This window comes from Erithacus rubecula (assembly GCF_903797595.1).
Source record: "Erithacus rubecula genome assembly, chromosome: 6".
NCBI lineage: Eukaryota > Metazoa > Chordata > Aves > Passeriformes > Muscicapidae > Erithacus > Erithacus rubecula.
Window position 1 is genome coordinate 9,156,849 of NC_136688.1, and position 22,288 is coordinate 9,179,136.

The following is a 22,288-nucleotide window of genomic DNA, read 5'->3' on the forward strand; positions in this document are numbered from 1 at the left end:
GCGTCCGTGCTCAGCCTGGGCATGGAGGAGGCAGGAGAAGAGGAGAAGGTGTTCGATGTAGTGGGGAGGGAGGTGCTGAAGCAGGCGCGATGGCGGTGCTGCCCTGCCTGTCCCGCAGCATCCTGTCCCCAGCTCGGGAATGGCGGGCATGGCAGGGGCCGTGGCAGATCCCTCAGCCCAGGCTCCGCAGCGGGCAGGCGGGATGCCGGAGCTGCCGGCAGAGCTGCAGGACGCCGTGGGCTCCCAGCTCGGTGTCACTCAGGTGCGGGCAGCTGAGACGGGGCCCCTGCAGCAGCAGGCGCCCGACAGCCGGCAGCTGCCCAGCCTGTGGCACCGAGGGCAACGGGCCAGGAGGGCTTTGGCCTGTGCTCGGGGAGCTGCTGCAGCTGGGAAGGGCGGAGCAGTGGCTGAGGCCGTGGCAGCAGCAGCGGCTGCTGAGGCGGCGATAGCGCAGCGCGATGAGAAGCGCCGGCAAAGAGGCTGCGAGGCGAGCGAGGGCCCCCGAGGGATCGGTGCCCTCGGAGAGCTCCTGTCCCCTGTGGCCGGGGCAGCAGCCAGCCAGGCACCAAGGCCGCTCCCGTTCGGGTGTCCCCAGCTGGGCCCCCGTGGGCTCAGGGCCGTGCGTGCGTCTGTGGCAGGGACAGCTCCGGGACACTGCCCGGTGCCGCAGTGCCCGGCAGAGCGGGGATGGGGCAGGGCAGCTCCTCCCGCCCCGCCCAGCGAGGGAGCGGCACCTTCTGGCCGTGAGCAATTGCTGCGGGGCAGGTGGATGGGGAGCGGCTGCAGTTCCAGATGCTCCTTTTCCTCAGGGTGCAACCCCGAGAGTAGAGGCTGGTTGTTTTAATTATGTGGAGAGGAAAACGACTGGCATAAACACCAGTCGTTTATTAATATTTGTGCATGTCTCCTTTGAATGGAGTTGTTTGATCCCAATTCTGGCTCCTTCGCTCATAGGCAGCTTCAAACACAGCACTGTCTCCTTGTCTTTCAGGCTGATCCACTCAGCACTGACGCCTTCTTTCCTCTCTACGAGTTTCCTTCTTCCTTCTACAAGACTGCCTAAACCACAAGCTGTTCCTGAGCGGGCTACAAAACCCTGACTGTGCCTTACACAGGATGCTTTTGAACTTGTCTCTCCCTTACCCCCTCAAAGTAGAACCAACAGAGAATCTTGGTCTCAAATTCCAGCTCCATCTGCAAGTGTGATTACTGGCCAGGGAAATCACTCTCTTATAAAACACAACCTTTATAAAACACAACCTTACTGAGCAAGATGGTCTTCTGTACTAGGTCACAAAGTATTCTTCCATACTTGCAAACTTCTCTACTACAGCCAGGAAGTGCCGATTTCTTGCATAACAAATGTCCGGGGGCACAGTTGGTCTCGGTCAGGTGAGGGACACTGAGAGAGACAGCAGGAAACGGGAATGAGGAATAAGGGAGACTTCGGAATGCACTTTTTGTACCTGGAATGTGAGGGGGTGGAAAGTCCAGTACCTTTACCTGGGACCCTCGCGGGAGACACAACCTGGGGTGGTTTGTATGCTCCTGCAGTAGGAAAAAATGGATTTACCGTGGGAAACTCCTGTGACTTTGCCTTGGGAAACCTCGGGTGCAACGGGGAAGGAATTGTGACGTCTGGATTTGTGTGAGAGTGTTTGGGGAAGCTCCGGGATCAGCGCAGGTCAGTGGAGCCGCACCTGTGAAGATGCTGCCAGGAAAAGTGTATTCCTGCGTTGTGAATGTGCCGACAGACAGTGTGGTGAGGGGTGAGCCGGGGAAGTTTCCTTTGGAGCGCGGCTGCCGAGCCGCAGGGGCACGGAGCGGCGCAGCAGGGGCGGCGCGGAGCCGCGGCGTTATCGGCGGCAGCGCAGGGCTCGGGAGCTGCGTGCGGTCGGTGGCGAGGCCGGGAGGCGCCGGGGGGTGAGCGCCTCCTTCCTGCCCTGGCGGCGAGGCGAGCGCGGGGCCAGAGCTGCGGCAGCAGCGCCATGTGCCAGCGCCGCCGCGAGGGACCGGGGAGCCGGCACCTGGCAGCGCCGAGCGGAGCCGGGGGCTGCTGCCACCCCCGCGGGGGCTGCGAGCACCCCGGCAGGGCAGCGCCCCACAGATTAGGGCTGGCAGCTCCGCAGCTGTGCACCTGCAGCTGCTTTATCGTGATCTGTGGGTGAAGGCTGTCCCCATTCGTCAGGATGGCTCTTGGCAGGCTGCAGCAGCAGCAGAGCTGGAGGCTCGGGGGATGCAGGAAGGGCCCCCCCAGCGCAGGTGTGGTGGGTGGGGGGGCTGCCTCCCCTCGGGCACATCCGGCTGGCAGCCCACTGTGGCGAGGTGTGTGACGCCAGAAGCGGAGGCGAGGCTCATATTTGGGCACGGAGCAGGTGATTGGAGGCCGCGGCCCCAGAGGCGGCCGATGAGGCACCTGCTAAAGGCTGCCCGGCTGCTGCTGCCTGCATTGGCTCGGGCGCTGGCGAGACGTGGCCTGGCTGCGCTGGCTCGGGGCCGCTGCCATGGGGCCGCTGCTGGCGCTGGCGCTGCTCGTGTGCGTGCAGCTGTGTGCGGGTGAGTGGCGGGCGCTGGCAGCGGGGCCCGCGGCGGTGCCGGGCCCGGCTCAGCAGCCTCCGTGCCGCAGGCTCCGGGGAGCTGCGTCTGGTGGGCGGCGGCGGGCGCTGTGCCGGCCGCGTGGAGCTGAGGCACGGCGGGGAGTGGGGCTCCGTCTGCGTCTTCGACTTCGACTGGGAAGCCCGATGGGCCAGCGTGGTGTGCCGGCAGCTGGGCTGTGGCCGGGTGGCCAGGGCTTCCCCGTACGCCCCGTTCGGGCAGGGTACCGGACGGATCTGGCTGCAGCCCTTCTTCTGCAACGGCACCGAGAATTCGCTGGAGGAGTGTCGGCACTTCGGATGGGGACGGCACTTCTGCGGCCACGAGCGGGATGTGGGTGTGACCTGCACAGGTGAGGGGACACGCTGGCCGTGCTGGGACAGCCACCTTGTGCTGGAGCATCCCAGGCAGGGCTGAGCCGTGGCCCTGGCCTGGTGCAGATGCCGTGGAGCTGAGGCTGGCGGGCGGCGGCAGTCCGTGTGCCGGGAGGGTGGAGGTGAAGCTGCAGGGACGCTGGGGCTCGGTGGGCGACGACAGGTGGGACATGGAGGACGCCGAGGTGGTTTGCCAGCAGCTGGGCTGTGGCTCGGCTGCCGGTGCCTACTCGGCCCGCGAGAGCTTCGGAAAAAGAGACGGGCCCGTCAATCTGGCGCTGGTGGACTGCAAAGGATCTGAGACCACTCTCTGGGACTGTGAGATCCGTGGCTGGGGACCTTATAACGGCAGCATGCATGACTGGGACACTGCCGTTGTGTGCCAAGGTAAGAGGTTTCCTTGGGTGCAGATCTGGCACTTAATGACCTTCATCCCTTTCCACTGATCCTGCGCTGCTCCTGCAGGATTTTCCCGGCTGGTCGGAGGTGCTGGAGCCTGTGCGGGGCAGCTGGAGGTGCGGCAGGGCCGGGCCTGGCTTGGTGTGTGTGAGGATCAGGTGGACATGAAGGCGGCCCAGGTGGTGTGCAGGGAGCTGGGCTGCGGCGAGGCGCTCGCCATGGGCGGCAGTGGCCGGGTTGGGGCGGCACCGGGATCGCTCTGGGACGGGGGCTTCCAGTGCAATGGCAGCGAGCCCCTCCTGAGCGCCTGTGCCCGGAGTGCTGCCCCCAGGCAGGGCTGCAGCGGCCGTGCCAGCATCATGTGCTCCCGTAAGTGCCGGGGACACCGGGGGCTCCTGGGCTCCGTGCGGCGTGGCCGCCCTCATCGCCCTTCCTGCCGCAGCCTACACGGGCTTCCGCCTGGGGAACAGCAGCTCGGGATGCTCCGGGCGAGTGGAGGTGGCCGTGAGGGGGACGTGGGGCTCCGTGTGCGCCAGCGAGTGGGAGCTGCCCGATGCGCACGTCCTGTGCCGCCACCTGGGCTGCGGCCGCGCCCTCGCCGTGCCCCCGGGAGGCTCCTTCGGCAGCGGGGAGGGGCCGCTGCGGCCGGACACCTTCGGCTGCAGCGGGAGCGAGCGGCACCCGGGCCAGTGCCCCATGGTCGTGCTGGGGAAGCCGCCCTGTGCCCCCGGGAACGCCGCTGCTGTCAACTGCTCAGGTGTGTAGGGCAGCTGCCGGCGGAGTCTTAATAGCCTTTAGATCTCCCCAGGAGCTGGGATTATGTTCCCCAAAGATAAGGGTTCTTTTGGCATATGGAGCTGATTCTGCACATTTTACAGGCCTTGTCGAAGCCCTGCGACTGGTGGAGGGTGAGACCCGCTGCGATGGGTGGGTGGAGGTGTCTGTTAGCAGCGGGACGTGGCACCGTGTGCCAGGAGAGCTTTTGCTCATTCGGAATTTTAGCAATGTGTGCTTGAATCTGGGCTGTGGAGGATTAGACAAGTTCTATGCTGTCCCTGGTACGGTTGTCCTGGCTGAACTCAAGTGGGTAGAGAAGCAGATCATAAATGCTGTGATCCGCACCATCAAGAAGCTGACCACTGAGGTGGACGAGAAACCCGTCGGCCTGCCAATATTTCAGGCATTAGGGAGCGAACCAGAATATACCGTTCAATGGATGACCACTGCACCAGCAGGCATCCCTCACGGGGCGGAAATCGTCTGCTCAGGTGAGTGTCCCGGGAAGGGCCGGAGGTGCCGGTGCCCCAGGCACCCAGCCCAGTCCGGCCCTTCCGTGCCCGCAGGCAGCCGGCAGGTGAGGCTGGTGGGGAGCTCAGGGCGCTGTGCCGGGCGCGTGGAGGTCTATTCCGGTGGCAGCTGGAGCAGCGTGTGCCAGGAAGGCTGGGAGCTGCAGGACGCTGCCGTTGTGTGCCGTGAGCTGGGCTGTGGCACGGCCCTGGAGGCGCCGAGCTGGGCGCGCTTCGGCGCCGGCACGGGGCCGCTGTGGCCGTACATGGCCGAGTGCTCCGGGAGCGAGGAGTCTCTCTGGGAATGCGGGCGCTCGGAACAGCGCGAGTGCGGGCGCGGCCTTGGGGCAGGGGCCGTGTGCTCAGGTCAGTGGCGGGCACGGCCAGGTCGGGGTGCGGCAGAGGCCCCGGGGGTTGGTGGCCGAGCCGTGACCCCCGTGTCCCCCTTGCAGAGCAGATCTCGGTGCGGCTGGCAGGCGGCCGTGGGCGCTGCCGTGGCTACCTGGAGGTGTCCTATAACGGCACCTGGGGCCGCGTGTGCTCCAACGGCACCAGCAGCGGCACCGCCGCCGCCGTGTGCCGCCAGCTGGGCTGTGGGCACCGGGGCGGGCTGTCGGCCGACCCCGCCCAGCAGGAGTCCCGTGCCTGGCTGGCCTGGGTGGGCTGCGAGGACGGGGCCCGCTGGCTCTGGGGGTGCCCCTCGGCTCCCTGGCAGCTGCAGAGCTGCGGCGCTGGCGGGCACGCCCACGTGGAATGTGAGGAGGACAGCGATGGCAGCACCGAGACAGACGCTACCCCATATCCGGAGGGTGCCAGCAGCACAGGTAGCTCTGGCCATGCCTGCATCCCCCAGCCCGGGCTGGCTGGGATCCCCCTGCCGTCACTGCCTGGCTGTGTCCCCACAGGTGTCCCCATCAGCAGCACCGTGGCAGTGGGCGTGGGGACGGTGCCTGTGGCAACTGTGCTGTGCGTGGTGCTGGGGACGCTGCTGTGCCTGTCCCTGGGTGCCCTGGCCGTGCTGCTGTGCCGTGCCCGTGCCTGGCGCCGAGGTGGGTCCTGCTGGGTGGGGCTGGGACTGACCCGGTTTGGGGGTGCAGGTGCTCCTGCCCTGTGGAACAGCTCAGGAGATGGGCAGGGGTGACCTTGGTTATACCAACAGTGCCCTCGGCCCCAGGTAAATGCTGCCTGTGTTTCAAGGCCGTGGCAGAGCTGCAGATGCCATCTCCAACGCTGTCTACGAGGAGCTGGACAACACGGCCATGCCCGAGTACCAGGAGGTGCCCAGTGGCCCAGGTGGGTGCAGCCCTTGTGGCCCAGCTCTGTGTGCAGTGAAGGCTCTGCCTGACAGCCCCAGGGCACCTTTGGGTCCTGGTGTCCCTGCAGTGGCTCCTGGCCATGGGCCGGGATGTCCCCTGGGTGCCAGAGCAGCCACGCTGTGTGGTGTGAGGTTCTGTCACCTGAGGTGCCACTTGAGGCCACCCCCATGTCCTTGTTCATCCCCTGTAGGTTCCTGGTCAGAGGGATGGATCAAGAAGCTGCCATATTCCAGCAGGGACAGCATGGACAGGAGTGACACTGAGGCAGCCCCAGGTAGGGCCCCAGGGCAGGAAGGCAGCAGGGAGAGCAGGGGAGAGGGAACACAGCTGGGCTGGGGGGCTGAGGGGACAAGTGCTCCCCTTGTCAGTGTGCAGTGGAGCATTGCCTTTCCCTGCTGGACCCGAGGGTCACCAGCACATCCCTGGTGGGAATGCCAGAGGGGATGGCACAGCCAGACCCGTGCCAGGGCTGCTGCTCACTGCCATAGACCCCTCTGCATTTCCCAGACCCCCCTGCCTGGCCCCAGCAAGGAATCCCGGATGGCTACGACGATGTCCTGGATATGCCACAGGCGACCCCTGTTCCTGGGGACATGTCCAAGGGAGTGGCACAGCAGAGCCCCACAGGTGAGAGGCCTCACAGCTGCCCTGTGGTCTCTGCAGAGCCACTCCCTGGCAGGGTTTGGCTGAGGGGGTGGGCAGGGAGCCAGCAGCAGATCCATGTGTGCTGTGCTCAGAGCCCAGGTTGGGTCTGTCAGGGGGGACATGGAGCTGCCTCCCCCCTCAAGCACCTTTCTGGGCTGTCCCCTAGGTGGAATCTCCTCCCCTCCAAGTGCCACAGAATCTACAAGGGACCCCTCAGAAGTGTCCCCGGGGCACTCAGACTATGATGATGTCAGAAGCAGCCTGGAGATGGTGCCATGAGGGTTGCCTGGCCATGCCCCAGCCCTGGGGATATATGTTTTGCCTTGTGGTCGGGCCCTGTCCCCAGGGAGGGGTGGCCCTGCCCACAGAGATCATCCCTCCCTGTCCATCGCTGCAGAAAAACAGCTCCTGTGTAGGGATTTTCTTTGATTTCCGTGCGAATTTCCCTTTTTGCCTATTAAAACCCAGACTGGTCAGATACTCACTCTGTCCCAGGCATCTCCATCCCGGGTACATCCCATGGGAATGGTGGGATCATCGGAAACAGCACTGTAAGATTGCTGCGATTGTGTGCTGGGTCTTTATTTGGCACTGCCAAATGCACACAACTGTTCCCAGCAACACCGACGGGAAAGGGAGAGGGCAGGACCTGGACCCCACCTGCCCCGCAGCTGGAGCAGGATCTCCTCCCTGTGCTCCATGGGTGGGGCAGGCTCAGACCCACAGGCAGCACCGAGAGCTGGGCTGGAAACATCTCTATTTGTCGGACCGATTTTCCTGAAGGAGGGGAGGTGTTCTAAAGCAGGGCAGCACCTTCCTGTCCCCCCGCAGGAGCCCGCGGTGGCAGGGCAGCCGGGCCATGGCCCCTGCCTGCGGCACGTCATGCTCCAGGAGGTTGCCGATCTTCAGGGCGGGCTGCAGTGCCCGCAGGGCGTCCAGCTCCTGCAGCAGGGCCTGGCTGAAGGCGTCCGTGCTCAGCCTGGGCATGGAGGAGGCAGGAGAAGAGGAGAAGGTGTTAGTTGTAGTGGGGAGGGAGGTGCTGAAGCAGGCGCGATGGCGGTGCTGCCCTGCCTGTCCCGCAGCATCCTGTCCCCAGCTCGGGAATGGCGGGCGTGGCAGGGGCCGTGGCAGATCACTCAGCCCAGGCTCCGCAGCGGGCAGGCGGGATGCCGGAGCTGCCGGCAGAGCTGCAGGACGCCGTGGGCTCCCAGCTCGTTGTCACTCAGGTGCGGGCAGCTGAGACGGGGCCCCTGCAGCAGCTGCACAGCCAGGGGTTGGCAGCAGGTGCCCGACAGCCGGCAGCTGCCCAGCCTGTGGGACCGAGGGAGACAGGGAAGGAGGGCTTAAGCCTCTGCTGGGTGAGCTGGCCAGGTGGAAGGTGGAAGCTGTGGATAGGAAGCAAGGAGCAGTTCCCCGTCTTGCAGCCCCTTTACCGCAGTGTCTGCAGTGGGCAGGCACAGTGCTGCAGCCCCTCACACAGCAGCTCCACGCCAGCATCGCGCAGCCCCTCGCTGAAGGACAAATCCAGCTCCTCCAGGCGCGTGTTGGTGCTCAGCACAGCGGCCAGGTCCTCACAGCAGGCGCTGGTGATGCGGGAATACCGCAGCCTGATGGGAACCCCCGGGAAAGACCCTCAGATCCTCCTGAGTGCACTCACTGCCATCCCACCACGGTGGCGGTCCCTACCCTGGTGCCACAACCTTGGAGCTCCTTGCCCTGGAAGAGTGGCACACGGGCACAGTGCCACCCCAGGGGGACGCTCTGGGTCGCCTCCCGAGTTCTCGGGCCCGAGATGCCCGCGGGGTGCTGGGGTTGCTCACCGCAGGATGCGCAGGCAGCAGCCCGGAGCCCTCAGCCCCTCACAGAGGAGACGCACGCCGCTGTCACCCAGCGAGCTGTCAGCCAGCTCCAGACGGGCCAGGCCAGGTTGCTCGGCCAGCAGCGCTGCCAGCTCTGCGCAGCAGCTCTCGGACAGCTGGCACCACTGCAGCCTGCGGGAGAGCACGGGCAATGGGGGCTCAGCACACCTCACCTGTTCCGGCTGCTCACCAAAGCCGAGGGACAACACCCACCCTTGGGTGATCAGCGCCTGGCCTCCCCTGGCCGCTTGCCAATGTCCCCAGGGAGCAGCAGGGCAGCACCAACCCCCTCAGGCACTGCGCTGCGGTTGGGGTGTCCCCACCCAGAGCCCAGATCCCAGCCCCGCTTGGGGCTCCCGGTGCGTCTCTCACCGGAGCACCTGCAGGGCGCTGTCCCGGTGCCGCAGAGCCCGGCAGAGCAGGTGGATGGGGCAGGGCAGCTCCTCCCGCTGCCGCGCGTCCGGCGCACCGGGATGTGCTCCGGCTGCCGAGACTGCAGAGCTGCGGGAACAGAGCCGGGAGCAGCACAGCCCTCAGCAGGGCCGGCAGCTCCCGGCTGCGACAGCAGCACACAACCCCCACCCCAGCAGAGCCTCCAGCGCACGGGAGGGCTCCTCCGGAGGGACCTCTGTGGCTTTGGAGGTGGGAAGGACCTCGAGCACTGCTGCTGCAGCCACCCGGGGAGATGGAAGGTGAGTCACAGGGTGTACTTAACATTCCAGCACCAGGGATCTCCCTTTGTGGGAGAACGAGGACAGGAAGCCAGAGTGACAGCTGGGCACAGAAGCTCCATCACCATCAATCCCACGGTGGGCAGTGGATGGAGGAGCCCATGTGTTCCTTATTCTCGCCAAGAATCAGTAAATCCTCTGTAGAGGATTTATTTACCCAGGGAAAGGCCAAGCCGGTGTTCAGGAAGCAAGAGCTGAATCATCCTTCAGGGGAGATTGAAAGAGAAACCTTTGCAGTTTTGAGTCATTAAACAAGGAGGAGCAGGACTTACCAAGGCACTGACGCATCCAGCTCTGCCTCAGGATCCCGCCATTGGAAGGAGCATCCCTGGAGGGTGACACAGCCCAGTCCAGTCCAGTGCTGGATGCAGAAGGAAAGAGCCATCTGGTCATACAGCGTCAGCTTGGTGTCCTGCAAGTCCAGGTCAGTGAAATGATTCAATGCACTTTGTGTGAAACTCTTCTCATTCAGCTCGAACAAGAAGTGGAAAGTGTCCATCTCTGAAACCTTCAGTGCTTGGCCAGGGAGGGAGAGGCCTCTGTGCCTGCCCTGAAGCCACTCCAGCAGTTCTTCCCTGGCTTGTACTGAAATTCTGCACCCAATGGTTTTGTCCATGTACTCTATGGATTTCTGGCTGACCAGACCAAAGAGGAACCTCACTGTTACATTCAGATCCTTTCTGCACGTGTTGTAGCTTTCCAATAATTTATTTACATCCTTCTCAAGCTTCCCCAAACTGCTGGCCGTTTCCCCATCATCCTCCAGAACGTAAAACATTGCTGCAAAAAACTCCTGGAGGTGCAGGTGGGTGAAGGCATAGACAGTCTCCTGGTCTTCTCCTTCCCTTGGGATCCTTTCGTTGAGGAACAAGGGGAGAAGACTTGGCTGGTCCAAGCCACAGTCCTTGATTTCCTTCTCCTCAAAGAGGACCTTGTGCTTCCAGATACCCTCAGCAGCCAAGGAGCAAAGCTGGAGTAGGAACTGCTGGAGGACCTGGGGGTTGTCCCTGTCCCTGTGCTTCAGGATTTGGGAGAGGTAGAACATTATCATCCCTGTGGTGGTTTTGGAGCAGTCAAGGAGATTTTTCTTCCCACAAAGCTCTTGTTCAAGGACACTGCAGATGGTCCAGCTCATGACAGGCATGACACACAAGCTGTAGAGGATCTCGTTGCCTCTGGCAAATCTGAAGGCCGCGTCTGCTTTGTTGGAGTTCTCAAAATACCTGTGGAAATACTCCTTCCTCCCGGCTGCTGAAAATCCCAGTATCTCCACGTAATGCTCACCCTTCAGGCACTGCCTCAGCCTCCCAAGAGCTGCTGGCCTCACGGTGATGAGCAAAGAGGCTCCAGGGAGCACAGTCTTCTTCAACAAGCTCATCAGGGTGAGCTCCAGTGGCTTCACCTCCCTGGGGTCAGAGCTCAGCTCAGCTTCAGGCTGAACCAAGGAAAACCCCAGGGCCTCAAAGCCATCAAAAATGAACAGGATCTTCTTCTGGCCACCCAGGATCTTCCCAGCTGGCACTGGCAGGCCAGGACAGCACTGTGAAACCAGCCCTGCCACGCTGGCTTCCAAGGGAAGGACCATGGCTTTGCAGTCAATGCAGAAGACAAAGTCAAACTGTGTGTGCAGTGTCCCTTCTCCCCACTCCACCATCACCTTCCTGACCATCGTTGTCTTCCCCATGCCCGGGGCCCCCACCAGCACCACGACCTGCGGGCTTTGCCCGTCTCTGTCGGGTGCAAACAGCGCAGTGCTGATGCTGCTGGAGGGGCTGGGGGTGGTGGCTGCCCCGCTGCCGGTGCTGGCGCGTCCCTGGCTGGTCCCCACAGCTCCATCCTTGGCTCCCTGCTTGCTCCAAGGCTCCCTGGTGATGCTCAGGCTGGTGAAGCGGCTGTGGAAGGACGGGCTCTCCCTGGCACAGGTGCCCAGCTCCCTGTCCTGCCGGGACTCCTGGACCATGTGCTCTCTGCTGTCCCATCCGTGCCCTGTGCCAATGAGGAGCAGGGTCAGTCCCCAGCCCAGACAAATTCCCCACCAGCCCATCCCTGCTCCTGGCACACCAGCAGCCACTGATACCAATGCTCAGTGCTCCCTCAGTCTGGCACTAAGGACACCATTTGTGAGAATTTGGGAACCCTGGTCAGTTCTTCTTCATGGTCCTCATCCTGATCTATCAACTCTTGTTTTATCATCCTCATCCACCTGGGAACAAATGCAACTGCCTGGGGCTGCCTGCAGCCTCTGGCTCATGCTCCAGGGGATAAAGGCACTGTCCCTGGGCTCCAGAGCACACATCTCTGCAGAAATATCCTTAATCCCATCCCAGGAGGAAAGAATCTGCCCAGCTGGCTGCTGGAAAGCACTGAGAGCACTGGGTGAGCTTTAAGGTCACTTCCAACCCAAACCATTCTGTGATTTGAAACACATTCATGGAGGAATGACAAGCCCATGTAATTCACTGCAGGGATGAGCTGCCTGGACAGAGCTGGTGACCCTCTGACTCATTGATAGGAGTGCCCAGGACTGAACTCAGAGCCCAGGCCGTGCCAGCCAGTGGGGAGGCTCCAGGTGAGGCTGCTCAGCATTCCAGGCTATTAACAGAACCCCAGGGGGAGCAGGGCTTGGATTTTCACTGCAAGGACTTCCTGCTGCCAGGCAAACTCACCTTGGCTGCTGCAACAAGTCATTCCACTGTGACAAATGTCCTTCATCCTGCTTTCCCAGGAGTCTGAGCTAAGGACAAATGGTGCTGCCCAAACAGACACAGGATTTTGCTGCTGTGTGGCCTTTTCCACCCTCTCCAGCTGTGGGTGGGCTGTAACTGGGGCTCTAGGAAAGGAGAGAGGCTCCTTTAGGATGCTCAGGGATGAAAGGGGTGTGAGCCTGTGCTGTGACCTGCTCTCCTAGTTTGCCTGCTCCAGTTTATGAACACCTGTGGGTGCCTTTTGGCCACCCATGTCTGGATTAGGAGGGGGCAACCCTCTTGGTGAGTTTATTTTCTGTGAGTAATGGTTTTCTTTTCATAATGGAAAAAAAAAAAAATTCAGGATGATGTGTTTAGCAAAGCTGTTTGTGAAGGATATTGGGAAAGGGGGAAAGGATGTTTTAAGGCACATTGGGAGTTAAGGACTCCTTATGGACTCCTTATTTCCCTGCTCAGAGCCAGACAGCACATTGTCCCTCCTGCCTGTAGTATGTCAAACAACTCCAGGGGTAACTGTTTCTCTCTAAAGGAAATGGTCTCAAGTTGTGCCAGGGGAGATTTAGACTGAATATTGGGGAAAATTCCTTCACTGCAAGGGTTGTCCAGTCCTGGCACAGCTGTCCAGGGCAGTGGTGGAGTCCCCATCCCCAGAGGGATTTAAAAGCCGTGTGGATGTGGCCCTTGGGGACATGGGACAGTGATGGCCTTGGGCAGTGCTGGGGAATGCTTGGAACTGATAATCTCAGAGGGCTTTCCCAACGTGAACAATTCCAAGATTCTGTGTTCCTTCCCAAGGATGCTGCTGCCACCGACATGCCCCTGTGGGTTTTACAGGGAGGAGCTCCCCGGGAGCCAGGGCTGTCCTTATCCCTGCTAACTCCTCCTGCAGGTGCTGTGAGCTGAGAGGGAGGGGGCAAATCCAGCAGCACCGTTTCTAAAGGTTTCCCACTCCCTCTGCCCTTGACAAAGCCATTTTCACCTTGCTGTGTCTCAACCAGGGCTGCTGCTCGCTGTGCCTGCGCTGCCTTAGGGGGGATGTGACTCTGCCACAGGGAGATGGGGGAAGCTTGTTGTTTTTACAGCTTCCTACCTCAGTTAAAACAACCCCCCAAAAAAAGTTTACCTTCAGAATTCAAGTATAAGGTGAATTCCGCTCCGAGGCGTTGGGAGCGTCACGTGGGGCTGTTTATCTCCCCAGGCAGAGGCAGAGTGTGTGAACACAAGGAAACCACTGCCAGAACCCCTGGCCTCAGCTCCTCCAGGCTCTGGGGACCAGACCCGGCATTTCCCACTTGCAGGAGGCTCCCTCCCTCCTCCTGCCACCTTGAGGATATTCCTGCCTGACAGAGAAGCAGCAAAGGGATTTTGCTTGGTTTGGGGGTGTCACCTGCGTTAAACCCTGAATTTCCACCAGCTTTGCAGGAATTCAGCCCCTCTGCTGCTGTCAGTAGATCAGCAGATTTGGGAGGCCTTAGGAAGGGGAAGCAGCTGCTTGGAGCCATGGAAAGGTCCTGGCTGTGCCTGCCACAAGTGTCTGAAAGAGCAGGGAGTGCTGGCACTGCTGGGTGCAGGAGGAGACAGGGAACAGAGGGAACATCAGCATCAGCCACAGCTAATCCTGTCTGTGCCAGCCTGAGCCCAGCTGGCTCTGGAGCCAAGAACTACAGAAGGAATAACCTTGCTCATCCCTGCCCCGAGGGGGTGTGGGTAGCTGCATCCCAAAGCAGCCCCTGAAAGCACAGCCTGGCCTGGGAGATTTGGGTTCCTGCATCCAGCCCTCATTCTGCAGCTCTCTTCAAACACAGGCAGGATTTTAATTTGCAGTGGGATTTCAGCAACCTGAGTGTTTTTTAGACATGATATACACCTGGCTGGGCACTGGTGGATGGTTGATGGGTTCCAAGTAACTGATGGAGGCAGATGGCAAATAGCACACAACCTGACTAGAAATAAGGGCTAAAAGAGCTCCAGACAATGCCAGAACCTGCTGAGGTTTGGGATACAGCAGGAACTGATACAGGGATGGGAATTTGAGCCCTGTACCTGGTTGGAGGGGTGAGGCTGTAACATAGAGGGCTCTTTGCTGGTGAGGATGAGGAGGAGGTGGCTGTGTCTGGCAGTGCCTGGCTGGCTGACAGCACTCTGCAGTGGGACTGCTCTGGGCAGGGGTGTCAAACTCCAGCCTGCTGGGACAAGGAGCACTCTGGGGAGAAGGGAAGCAGAGCTGGCACAGAACTACCCCAAGGTGCAGCATTTCAGTGTCCTCCCTGCACTGTGCAGAGCTTCTTCTTGGCAAGTCAGTTTGACATTCCTAACCCACTGCCAGGGATCATCTCAGTTGGAAATCCCTTATCCTGGTGGGGGGAGGCTCACACGCCTTTTTCCTGTGGTCTACACAGAGGCATCCCAATTTATCAGACTGGCCTGCTCCAGATATTTTCCCAGTGTGTCCTCCCCTACGTGGTTGTTGTGTTTCATGTAATTGCTGCAAATCCAGGCAAGATTTGGAGGAGAAACAAATGGAGCAGCAGCAGAGGGGTCAGTGCTGCAGGGACAGCCCTGAACTGCTGAGCCAGCTCAGCCCCAAACGACAGAGGATGTGGAGATGCAGCTGGGCTGCCTGTACCACCCTGCACCCCCCTCCTTGGCATCCCGCCCCTACAGATCCCAGCCCTTCCCTCTGGATTGGAGCGCCCTCTCCCCCCTCCCAGCTCTCCATCTTCATGCAGTCTGCAGAGGTGCATTGTGGGAAACTCCCAAGTTTCCCCCCCACCTCTGCCCGTCTCCCTCCCTCCTCCCTGCGCAAGAGCCGTTCCCAAGGTGGGACTCGTCCGGCCGGAGCACAGAGGTAAGGGGCGCTGCTGGGATCGGGGCGCGGGCTGGAGGGGCCGGGGCTGCCGCCTCCGGGACGCGCGGATCTGCCCAGGATGACACTGGAATGGAGACGTGCAGCCACCTGCTCAAGGTGAGTGGCCGCCTCCTCCATCCACTCTTCAGTCTGCTGTCCCTGCTCTCTGCACATCATCCCTGTGCATCCCTGTGGTGTGTGCCTGCACACACCTGTTGATTTGCTCCTGTTTACTTCTCTGTCCCTCTGGTGGCTTCTGGGGAGGTGCAGAGGGGGAAAGAAGAGGATTTTAAAAATTGAATCGAGGTCAGGCTGGCAGAACTTGGGCATTGGGACAACAAGAGGAAAGCTCCCCGCCGCAGCTCCATTTTCCTGGGTGGGGCTTGGGCAGGATGCCGTCAGGAGAGGGAGGATGGACTGTGCTGGATTAAGCTCCCTGCTCCATCTCAGGACTGACCTCCAAAAGTCTGACCTTCACAGGTTTGACCTTCAGTGTTTTCCATCTGTCATTTCTCAGCTGTGGTGCCCAACACCAACATCTAACCCTGTGATATTGTGGTAGGGTGGGGGAAGAAATCCCAATTCTCCCCTAAAAGTGCATTTTCATTCTGCTGCATCCATCCCCTCCCCTGGCAGGCTGCTGGGATGCGGGGCTGGAGAACACCCTGGCACATTGTGCCCATCCTGGACCAGGTGTCAGGGCTGGCAGACGGGGTGGAGGGAGGGATGGAGCTCCCTGAGCCGTGATTTCCATGCTGGAGGAGCTTTGGCCATCCTCCCCCAGATGCTTTGCAGCTTTCTGCCGGGAAGGAGAGTGCTCTGGTGTTGCTGCACAAGGTAAGGGATGGGTTTTACCCAGAGAGTGTGGGGAGCCTCCCTGGAAGGTCACTGCCTCGTGTGGAATTGGCCCCTTGTCTGCCTGCAGTGGCTTCTTAGATTTCAGCTGCAGAGCAAGAGTTTTCAGGCTGATGCCTGCAGATCCAGGGGCTGCCAGATTCCAGACCCAGCTCTGCATGTGAGGAATTGCCTCCAGAATCTTTTTGCTGGCCCCAGCTGAGCCACAGAGGGGGTGATGCCGCATCAGGCAGAAGGGATGGATTTAGGATGCCCATAAACTGGGGAGGGATGTTGAATTTGCTGCTGTTTCCTGCAGTGGTTGGGGCTATTTCACAGTGTCACATATATCCCTCATCCTCTTTTGCTTGTGGATATTGAATTTGGGATACAGGACTGGGAGAAAGATGCCTTGAAAGCAAGATCTGTCAAAAAGGGAATCAGCCTCCTGAAGCTGGGACTGGCTCATGGCTGCTTGGAGAGCAGCACCCCCAATCTGGAAGCATCTGCTGTCTTTCCAAGGGCTTTTCCCAAGTGCTGGCAGGCCTAGGGTAAGGAGCAGGGCTTTGTGGTAGGAAGGAATGAGTGTTCACCATTTTCCAAGAGGCAGGGAATGTTTGCTGACCCTGTCACGTTATCCCTGAGCTGACAGACCCAGAGCTGAGCAGAGAACCAAGACAAGCCCCGTGGTCCCAGCCAGGGTGTTGCTGGAATTGAATTTTTGGCTCTGGGAGAGCTGGAAGAACATTACAGAGAAATTTACTGAATGTGTTTGCAAAGTCAAAACATGAGGAGTTGCCCAGGGTAGGGCTCAGGATGTACCCAGATCCCTGTGAGGAGTCACACTCAGGGGTTAAGGCTCCAGGATTTCTGTTGCTGCAGTATCTCCCAAAGTATTCCCCATTGCTCCAGAGCTTTGGTCCAGTGTACTAACAAATAGCTGCTGTGGAAAAAAACAGTCATCCTGGCTGAGAAGCCTTTCCTTTGTGCCCTGAATTTCTGTCTTGTGGTGAGGGGTGCTAAGCCCTGCCAGGGAGAGGCTCAAGATCAAACACCTCATGGTTTTAAAAATGTTAAAGCTACAATTTTGCTCTGCTACAGAATAATGGAACTATACAGGGGAAAGAGAATTTGATTTTGTCTCTGAGAGGAGTTCAATCCCAAGATTAAAGTGGGATTAGCACAGCAAATTGAAGTGCTCTGAACTCTGTGTTAGGGGCTTGGGGCCTGTGTTGGGACCCTGATGAGTGAGGCTTTGCAGCGAGATATTTCCAACCAAGCCTCAGCAAAGTATTTCCAGATTCTGTTAAATACTGGAAATTATCTTGTTATAAGATGTGTCTGAGGGTGCAGCTGTGTGGGGAAGGTTGGTGGCATTTGAGGTGCCTTGCCAGATGTGACTTCTCTTGCTGGCAGCAGGCCGGGGCCGTGCAGGTGTGACTCAGTGCCCATCCCTACGGAGTCAGTCGGAGCACGTGGCTGGAGACAAAATCTTCTCTCTCCCAGGGCTGCTTGGCAGTGCCTGGTCTTTGCTGTGCACGTGGCTGTGTACAGACAGGGTGTCTTACCAGGGTAGGTTGGAGCTGTGTTTGGGGTTAAACCCCCCCAAAAGAGCACAGGTTGAGCTCCTGGCAGGAGTGTGGTGTGTCTGCAATGCCACCTCCATCTCTCAGAGAAGGAAATGTCTGCCACGTCCATCCCAGGAGCTCTTTGGGGACAGGATGTGTGTGGTTTGCAGAGGTGACGCTCAGCTCAGAGCTTGTCATCTGCAGAGGTTGTGGTGCAGAAAAAGACCACATGTGTCCTTTTCCTGGGCTCTTTCTGCTGGGGAGACTGAAGTGCTGTGTCACCTGTGTGGGCAGCATGGCTGGGCAGCCTCCAGAGGGGACACTGGCCGTGGTGTCACACCTCTGTGCAGCTGGTGGCCCAGGGTCTGCATCCCAGAGCCTTTCCCTTTGCAAATGGAGGGCAAAGCTGCCTTTGCTGGGCTACAGGAACCCGTCCTGTTCCCACACCTCCCCTTGGTGCCAGGTACAACCCAATCTCTGAGTGTGGCTGCATTGCCCAGCCTGGAGAGAGGGGACGTGGCTCGGTGGCACTGGAAGTGACAAGGGGGCTCCTGGCCACGCTGTGGGGTGGTGGGTGCAGATTTTTGGTCACTGCCAGCACCAGCTGCACCAGTGAGGAGCACGCTGGGGCTCAGAGCAGCTGCAGGAATTGCCGCAGCCGTGGAGCAGAGGCTTGGCTGGCAGATCTCCCCCCCTGGCAGCGACCTGGGGCTGCTGCCACTGCTGAAATACTTGCAGCATCTGACACTCTCCACGAGATTCAAAGAGATTGCTTGAGAGGGAAATGTTTAATCCAGGGATGGGAGGAGGGATGTGGGGAGTAACCAACAACAGATTGGGAAAAGGATTCATAAATATCTCATCAGAGTGAAGTGGGTCACCAGTGCTTGCTGCAACTTGGTGCTGCTGTCTCTGAGGGCTGGGTTTGGGAGGGCTGGGAAGCACAGCAGGCTCCTGTACAGCCTGTCCCTGGCTGTGCAGCACTGAGGCCGTTCAGAAGCATCTGTGACAAGTGACTCTGCTGGTGTGAGGTTTGTATTGTATCACGTTTGCGTTGTGTCAGGAGCTGGGGGCTGAAATAGCCTGGAAGGGAGCTCAAATCCTCCTTGGGGAGCTGCTCACAGCAGCTGAGAGAACACAAGCTCTTTATGTAAAGCTGCTTTAATATTTATGGTAATGTCAGAGGCGGTGCATTACCTCACCCACCTTCGCTGCACTTCTTGGGCAAGGGGAAAAGCTTAGTCACTACTCTGCCATCCCTCTCCTGGGTGCTTGCTTGGCATCTCCCTGCCTTTAACACATTTGTTCCTCCAGCAGCTCAGAAAAAGGGACAAATGCTGCTTTTTCCCATTTCCAATGGGGAGTTGAAGCCCTGGGAATGCTGCTCATTGCAGGAGAGGACTGGGCACAAATCCTTCCAGCCCTGACAGATCACTCCACATGTGGCAGAGGGGACAGGCACAGACCTCTGAGGACACTTCCCAAAGGACAGGGTGGTCCAAGCTGCATTCCTTTGGGATTAGAGGAGAAGGTGGAGGAGAGTGGGATGGTGAGAGTGCTGGGAAAGGAGCTCCCTCTGCTGCACCAGAGCCACCTTTGGTGCCAGCTGCTGCTTCCTTAGGGAGAGCAAGGGTGTCTGTCCTGTGCCCAGGGGATGAGACCCTTTCTTCCAGACAGGCAGGAGTGACAAAGAAAGGAAGAGGAGATTAGGGGATGAAGGGAGGATTTGAAGATAAGGTGTTTCCTGCCATCTCTGGCTCTCTCTGCACAGCATTGCTCCAGGTCAGATGTGGTCAGTAGCTATTTCCAAGATGGATGTTTCCAACTGGAGGACACCTGGAGTGTAGGGATGGACCTTTGCTGCAAATCCTGATACATAACCCTTGTTAAATCCTTCCTTGTGCCAGTCTCAGTGTGGCAGTCAAGGACCTGATGGAAATATGCTGCTTTTCATAGCAGAGGGAAAAACCCTATGGGTGAGCTTCCCACTGCACCCCAGACCCACACCCCGGAGCAGCTCCTCAGCCTGGCAAAGTGACTGAATTTCCTTCCAAATGGCAGCAGCAGGGGAGGATGAGAGGCTTTGGAGATGGGATGGGGCTGCTCCCTGCAGAGGGAAGGGGCCATCCTGATGGAGCTGTGCTGTGGCACAGCTTAGCAATGACTCATGCGCTGCCTTCGGTGCAGGAGTGATGCAGCTTTCATCTGTGCAGCAGGAGACAGATGAATAGATGTGCTTGGTGATTTGCTGGGATTTGAGGCAGGACAGGTGCCCTGCAGGGAGCCAAGGGAAGCAGTTCCTGCTGCTGTGGTTGCAGCTTGTTGCGCTGGGTGAGTCCGACTGCACTGACCTTGAGAGCATCCCAGGGCAGCTGTGGCGTTTGTGTGCCAACCTTGGCAGCAGCAGCAAGTTGGAAGGCTTTCCTTTTCCTTTTTCTCCTTTCTCATCCCTGGTTTTATTATGCCAGCTCCCACTTCCCAGCCTGGGAAAGAGCTGGTTAACTGCTGGCAATGAGAACCTTCCTGAAAGGGCACTGATTGTTAAACAGAAATAGCATGGAGCAGGGAAAAGGGAGGGAATGAAGCCTGTCTCCCACCAAATCTTATTGCCAAGTGCTGCTGCCTGTGTAGGAGGCAGAGAGAGAGCTGGAAGGGGGGAGGAATGGGTAGACAGGCAGAGACAGCAGCTGACAAGAGAGAATGGAGGAATAAAAAGATGTGAGGAGCTTTAAAGAAGAAAACACAGGTAGGAAAACGTGTCATTAGAGAGAAACTTGTTTTTTCTGATGGCATGAGAGAAGAAGAGGAGACAAAGGAATAGGGAGGAACCCTCATATGCAGGCTTAGTTTTTGGAAATGAGGAAAGCATCTCTTTCTTCAGCCTGGGGAAGACAGAGGTGCTTAAAGATGAGCCCATGGTCATGCCCTTGGAAGTACAGGATGGAGAGGAGAGATGATTCCTAAGGCAGGGGAGCAGACTGAAGAGGGTCAAGAACTGGGATGGAAGAGGATGTGCTGCTGTGCTGGTTTCACATGGAGGGGTGGTGGGGGAGGGGGAAGCTGCCCGAGAAGAGCAGCACCCACTGTGACTTGGCCAAGTTCTTACACTTTCTAGATGCAAGTTTAACCGTTTTAGTGCCTGGATGAGACTCTGGATTTCCTGAGCTCCCCGGAATGAGAGAAATTAAGCCGGAGTCTACTGAAGTCAGTGAAATAAAAGCTAAGTTTTCCAGAAGAAAAGAGATTGAAAAGATGCCACTGTTAAGTAGATGAAAAACCTTTTTTTGTGGGCTATAATAGGACTGTGACTACACTAAAATTCCTTTAAACTGTGAAATATACTTGGGGAGGTTTAAGTACTTGAAAACAAGACCTTTTTGCCTTGAGGAAATGGAGCTCTCTGTTTTGGGACTGAAAATATGGACAGAGACATTTAATAGAAAAAGAGATGAAGAGAATTTTGGTTTTCAGCAGCCTGCCTTTAAAAGTAATACCCCAAGTGTGTGGCATAACCCATAACACAGCTCTGGAAGGACTGTGGAAATGAGAGGAAATTCATGGTTTGTAGGTCTGGGCAGATGCAGACTGTGAAAGTGAAGACACTCCCCTAAGCCTAAACAAAAAAAAAAAAACAAAAAAAAACAAAAAAAAAAAAAAAAAAAAAAAGGAACTTTTCCCTCTAGAGTGAACTGAAATTATTATTTAAGTAAATAACTGTATGAAGTGTTTTCTGCATGTTGCTGTTAAGAAATGTGTAAGATGAGGGAAGGGGGAGGAGGGATTAATCTAAAAAAATCTTATTCTGAATTTCTTTTATTTTTGTGTTATTAATGAATTTCTTCTGATACCCTTTTAAGTTTTAAGCCTGTCTTGTCTTTGCTTCTACATCCTATCTCTAAAAGAAATTATATATTTAAATTGGCAAACCCAAGTCAAACCCTGACAGCTGCTAAGGGTACCCAGGCCAAAGGGCCTTTTTCCTGCTTTTCTATTCTGTCCAACTTTCTGTCTCTGTTTTCCAGGACATGCTATCAACTCGCACGAGTCCTGAAGACTTCACAACCCCACGAAGGAGCTCTTGACGATGGTCGTGAGTCACGGGCTGCTGCAAGAGTCGGTCCCAAGTTTCTCTGATCTGCCTCACGACCACCATCAGAGACTGAGAGCCAGGACCCCACCCCTCGCTCTGGACCTGAGTTCTGGCCTGGCCCAGGTGGATGCTCGCCAAGGACTGTTTGTAGCTGTGCCTGGTGCTTGCCATGGTACGCTGCTCTCGAGCAGGGTACTGGTTACAGCGCCCTGTTCCAGCACCTGGTCCTTGGAGCAATGATCTCCACACACAATAGTTGATAAATCTCTCAACCTTTTGACCAGAGGCAACTTGCTTTGGAAAAGGAGTATAAAAAGTGACTTTCTTAAAGAGACTTTGAGATCTCTTTCTCCCCAGTGGATCGAAGGTGTGTCTATTGATGGACTACCATGAGGATGCGTCCCTTCTGTTGATAGCTATACCCACATCCTTTCTCTCTCTGTCTCTCACTCTCCCCCCCTGCCTTTTACTTCGTTACCTCTCTCTCTCTCTTTTCTATGGCAAAACTGAATTGTTGACACACAAGAAACTGCATTGCTGCATTGCTACTTTTTGCTGAATACAATCTGAGTCTCTTTCTTTTCTCTTTTGTACGCTGGGGTCGAATGAATCATCAAAGCTCCCGCTCAGATAGAGGGGATCATGACACCCTGCCGGGGTGCTCGCAGCCCCCGCGGGGGTGGCAGCAGCCCCCGGCTCCGCTCGGCGCTGCCAGGTGCCGGCTCCCCGGTCCCTCGCGGCGGCGCTGGCACATGGCGCTGCTGCCGCAGCTCTGGCCCCGCGCTCGCCTCGCCGCCAGGGCAGGAAGGAGGCGCTCACCCCCCGGCGCCTCCCGGCCTCGCCACCGACCGCACGCAGCTCCCGAGCCCTGCGCTGCCGCCGATAACGCCGCGGCTCCGCGCCGCCCCTGCACCACCGATCTCTGTCCCAAAGGAAACTTCCTGGGCTCACCCCTCACCACACTCTCTGCTGTCACATTCCCAATGCAGTTATCCACCGTCCCTGCTGGAACTTTCACAGCTGCGGCTCCAGTGACCC

General features: G+C 58.3%; 2 protein-coding genes across 5 annotated transcripts; one reads left to right on the forward strand and one right to left on the reverse strand.

Annotated features, from left to right (window-relative positions):
- Positions 1 to 2,267: 2,267 nt before the first annotated feature.
- On the forward strand, positions 2,268 to 6,894 carry LOC306803968 (scavenger receptor cysteine-rich type 1 protein M130-like; the record flags this gene model as incomplete). The annotated part of the gene is made up of 12 exons (XM_079309990.1): positions 2,268 to 2,556; positions 2,627 to 2,947; positions 3,036 to 3,356; positions 3,435 to 3,737; positions 3,811 to 4,125; positions 4,247 to 5,020; positions 5,107 to 5,478; positions 5,560 to 5,703; positions 5,852 to 5,947; positions 6,161 to 6,244; positions 6,478 to 6,597; positions 6,782 to 6,894. The coding sequence occupies exons 1-12, from the start codon at positions 2,505 to 2,507 to the stop codon at positions 6,892 to 6,894; spliced, it is 3,015 nt and encodes a 1,004-aa protein (XP_079166116.1). The 5' UTR covers positions 2,268 to 2,504.
- Positions 6,895 to 7,191: 297 nt separating this feature from the next.
- LOC306803495 (NACHT, LRR and PYD domains-containing protein 3-like) lies at positions 7,192 to 14,033 on the reverse strand. 4 transcript variants are annotated; one of them, XM_079308985.1, is made up of 6 exons: positions 9,478 to 14,028; positions 8,847 to 8,975; positions 8,436 to 8,606; positions 8,049 to 8,222; positions 7,752 to 7,926; positions 7,192 to 7,594 (listed from the first exon to the last, which is right to left on the reverse strand). In XM_079308985.1, the coding sequence occupies exons 1-5, from the start codon at positions 11,247 to 11,249 to the stop codon at positions 7,752 to 7,754; spliced, it is 2,421 nt and encodes an 806-aa protein (XP_079165111.1). In that variant the 5' UTR covers positions 11,250 to 14,028; the 3' UTR covers positions 7,192 to 7,594. The 4 variants fall into 4 exon arrangements, with proteins under 4 accessions (XP_079165111.1, XP_079165114.1, XP_079165113.1 ...); XM_079308988.1 differs by having other exon boundaries at positions 7,357 to 7,594; positions 7,756 to 7,926; positions 9,478 to 14,033; XM_079308986.1 differs by lacking the exon at positions 7,192 to 7,594 and having other exon boundaries at positions 7,603 to 7,926; positions 9,478 to 11,191; positions 11,872 to 14,030.
- Positions 14,034 to 22,288: the final 8,255 nt, after the last annotated feature.

Excerpts from the sequence above, each read along its gene's own strand:
- LOC306803495 (XM_079308988.1), bottom strand. The coding sequence starts at position 11,249 with ATGGGCTGGTGGGGAATTTGTCTGGGCTGGGGACTGACCCTGCTCCTC. Across the intron at positions 8,607-8,846 it reads AGCGCCCTGCAGGTGCTCCG|GCTGCAGTGGTGCCAGCTGT; the intron begins GTGAGAGACGCA and ends GCTCTCCCGCAG. Across the intron at positions 8,223-8,435 it reads TGCTGCCTGCGCATCCTGCG|GCTGCGGTATTCCCGCATCA; the intron begins GTGAGCAACCCC and ends GGTTCCCATCAG.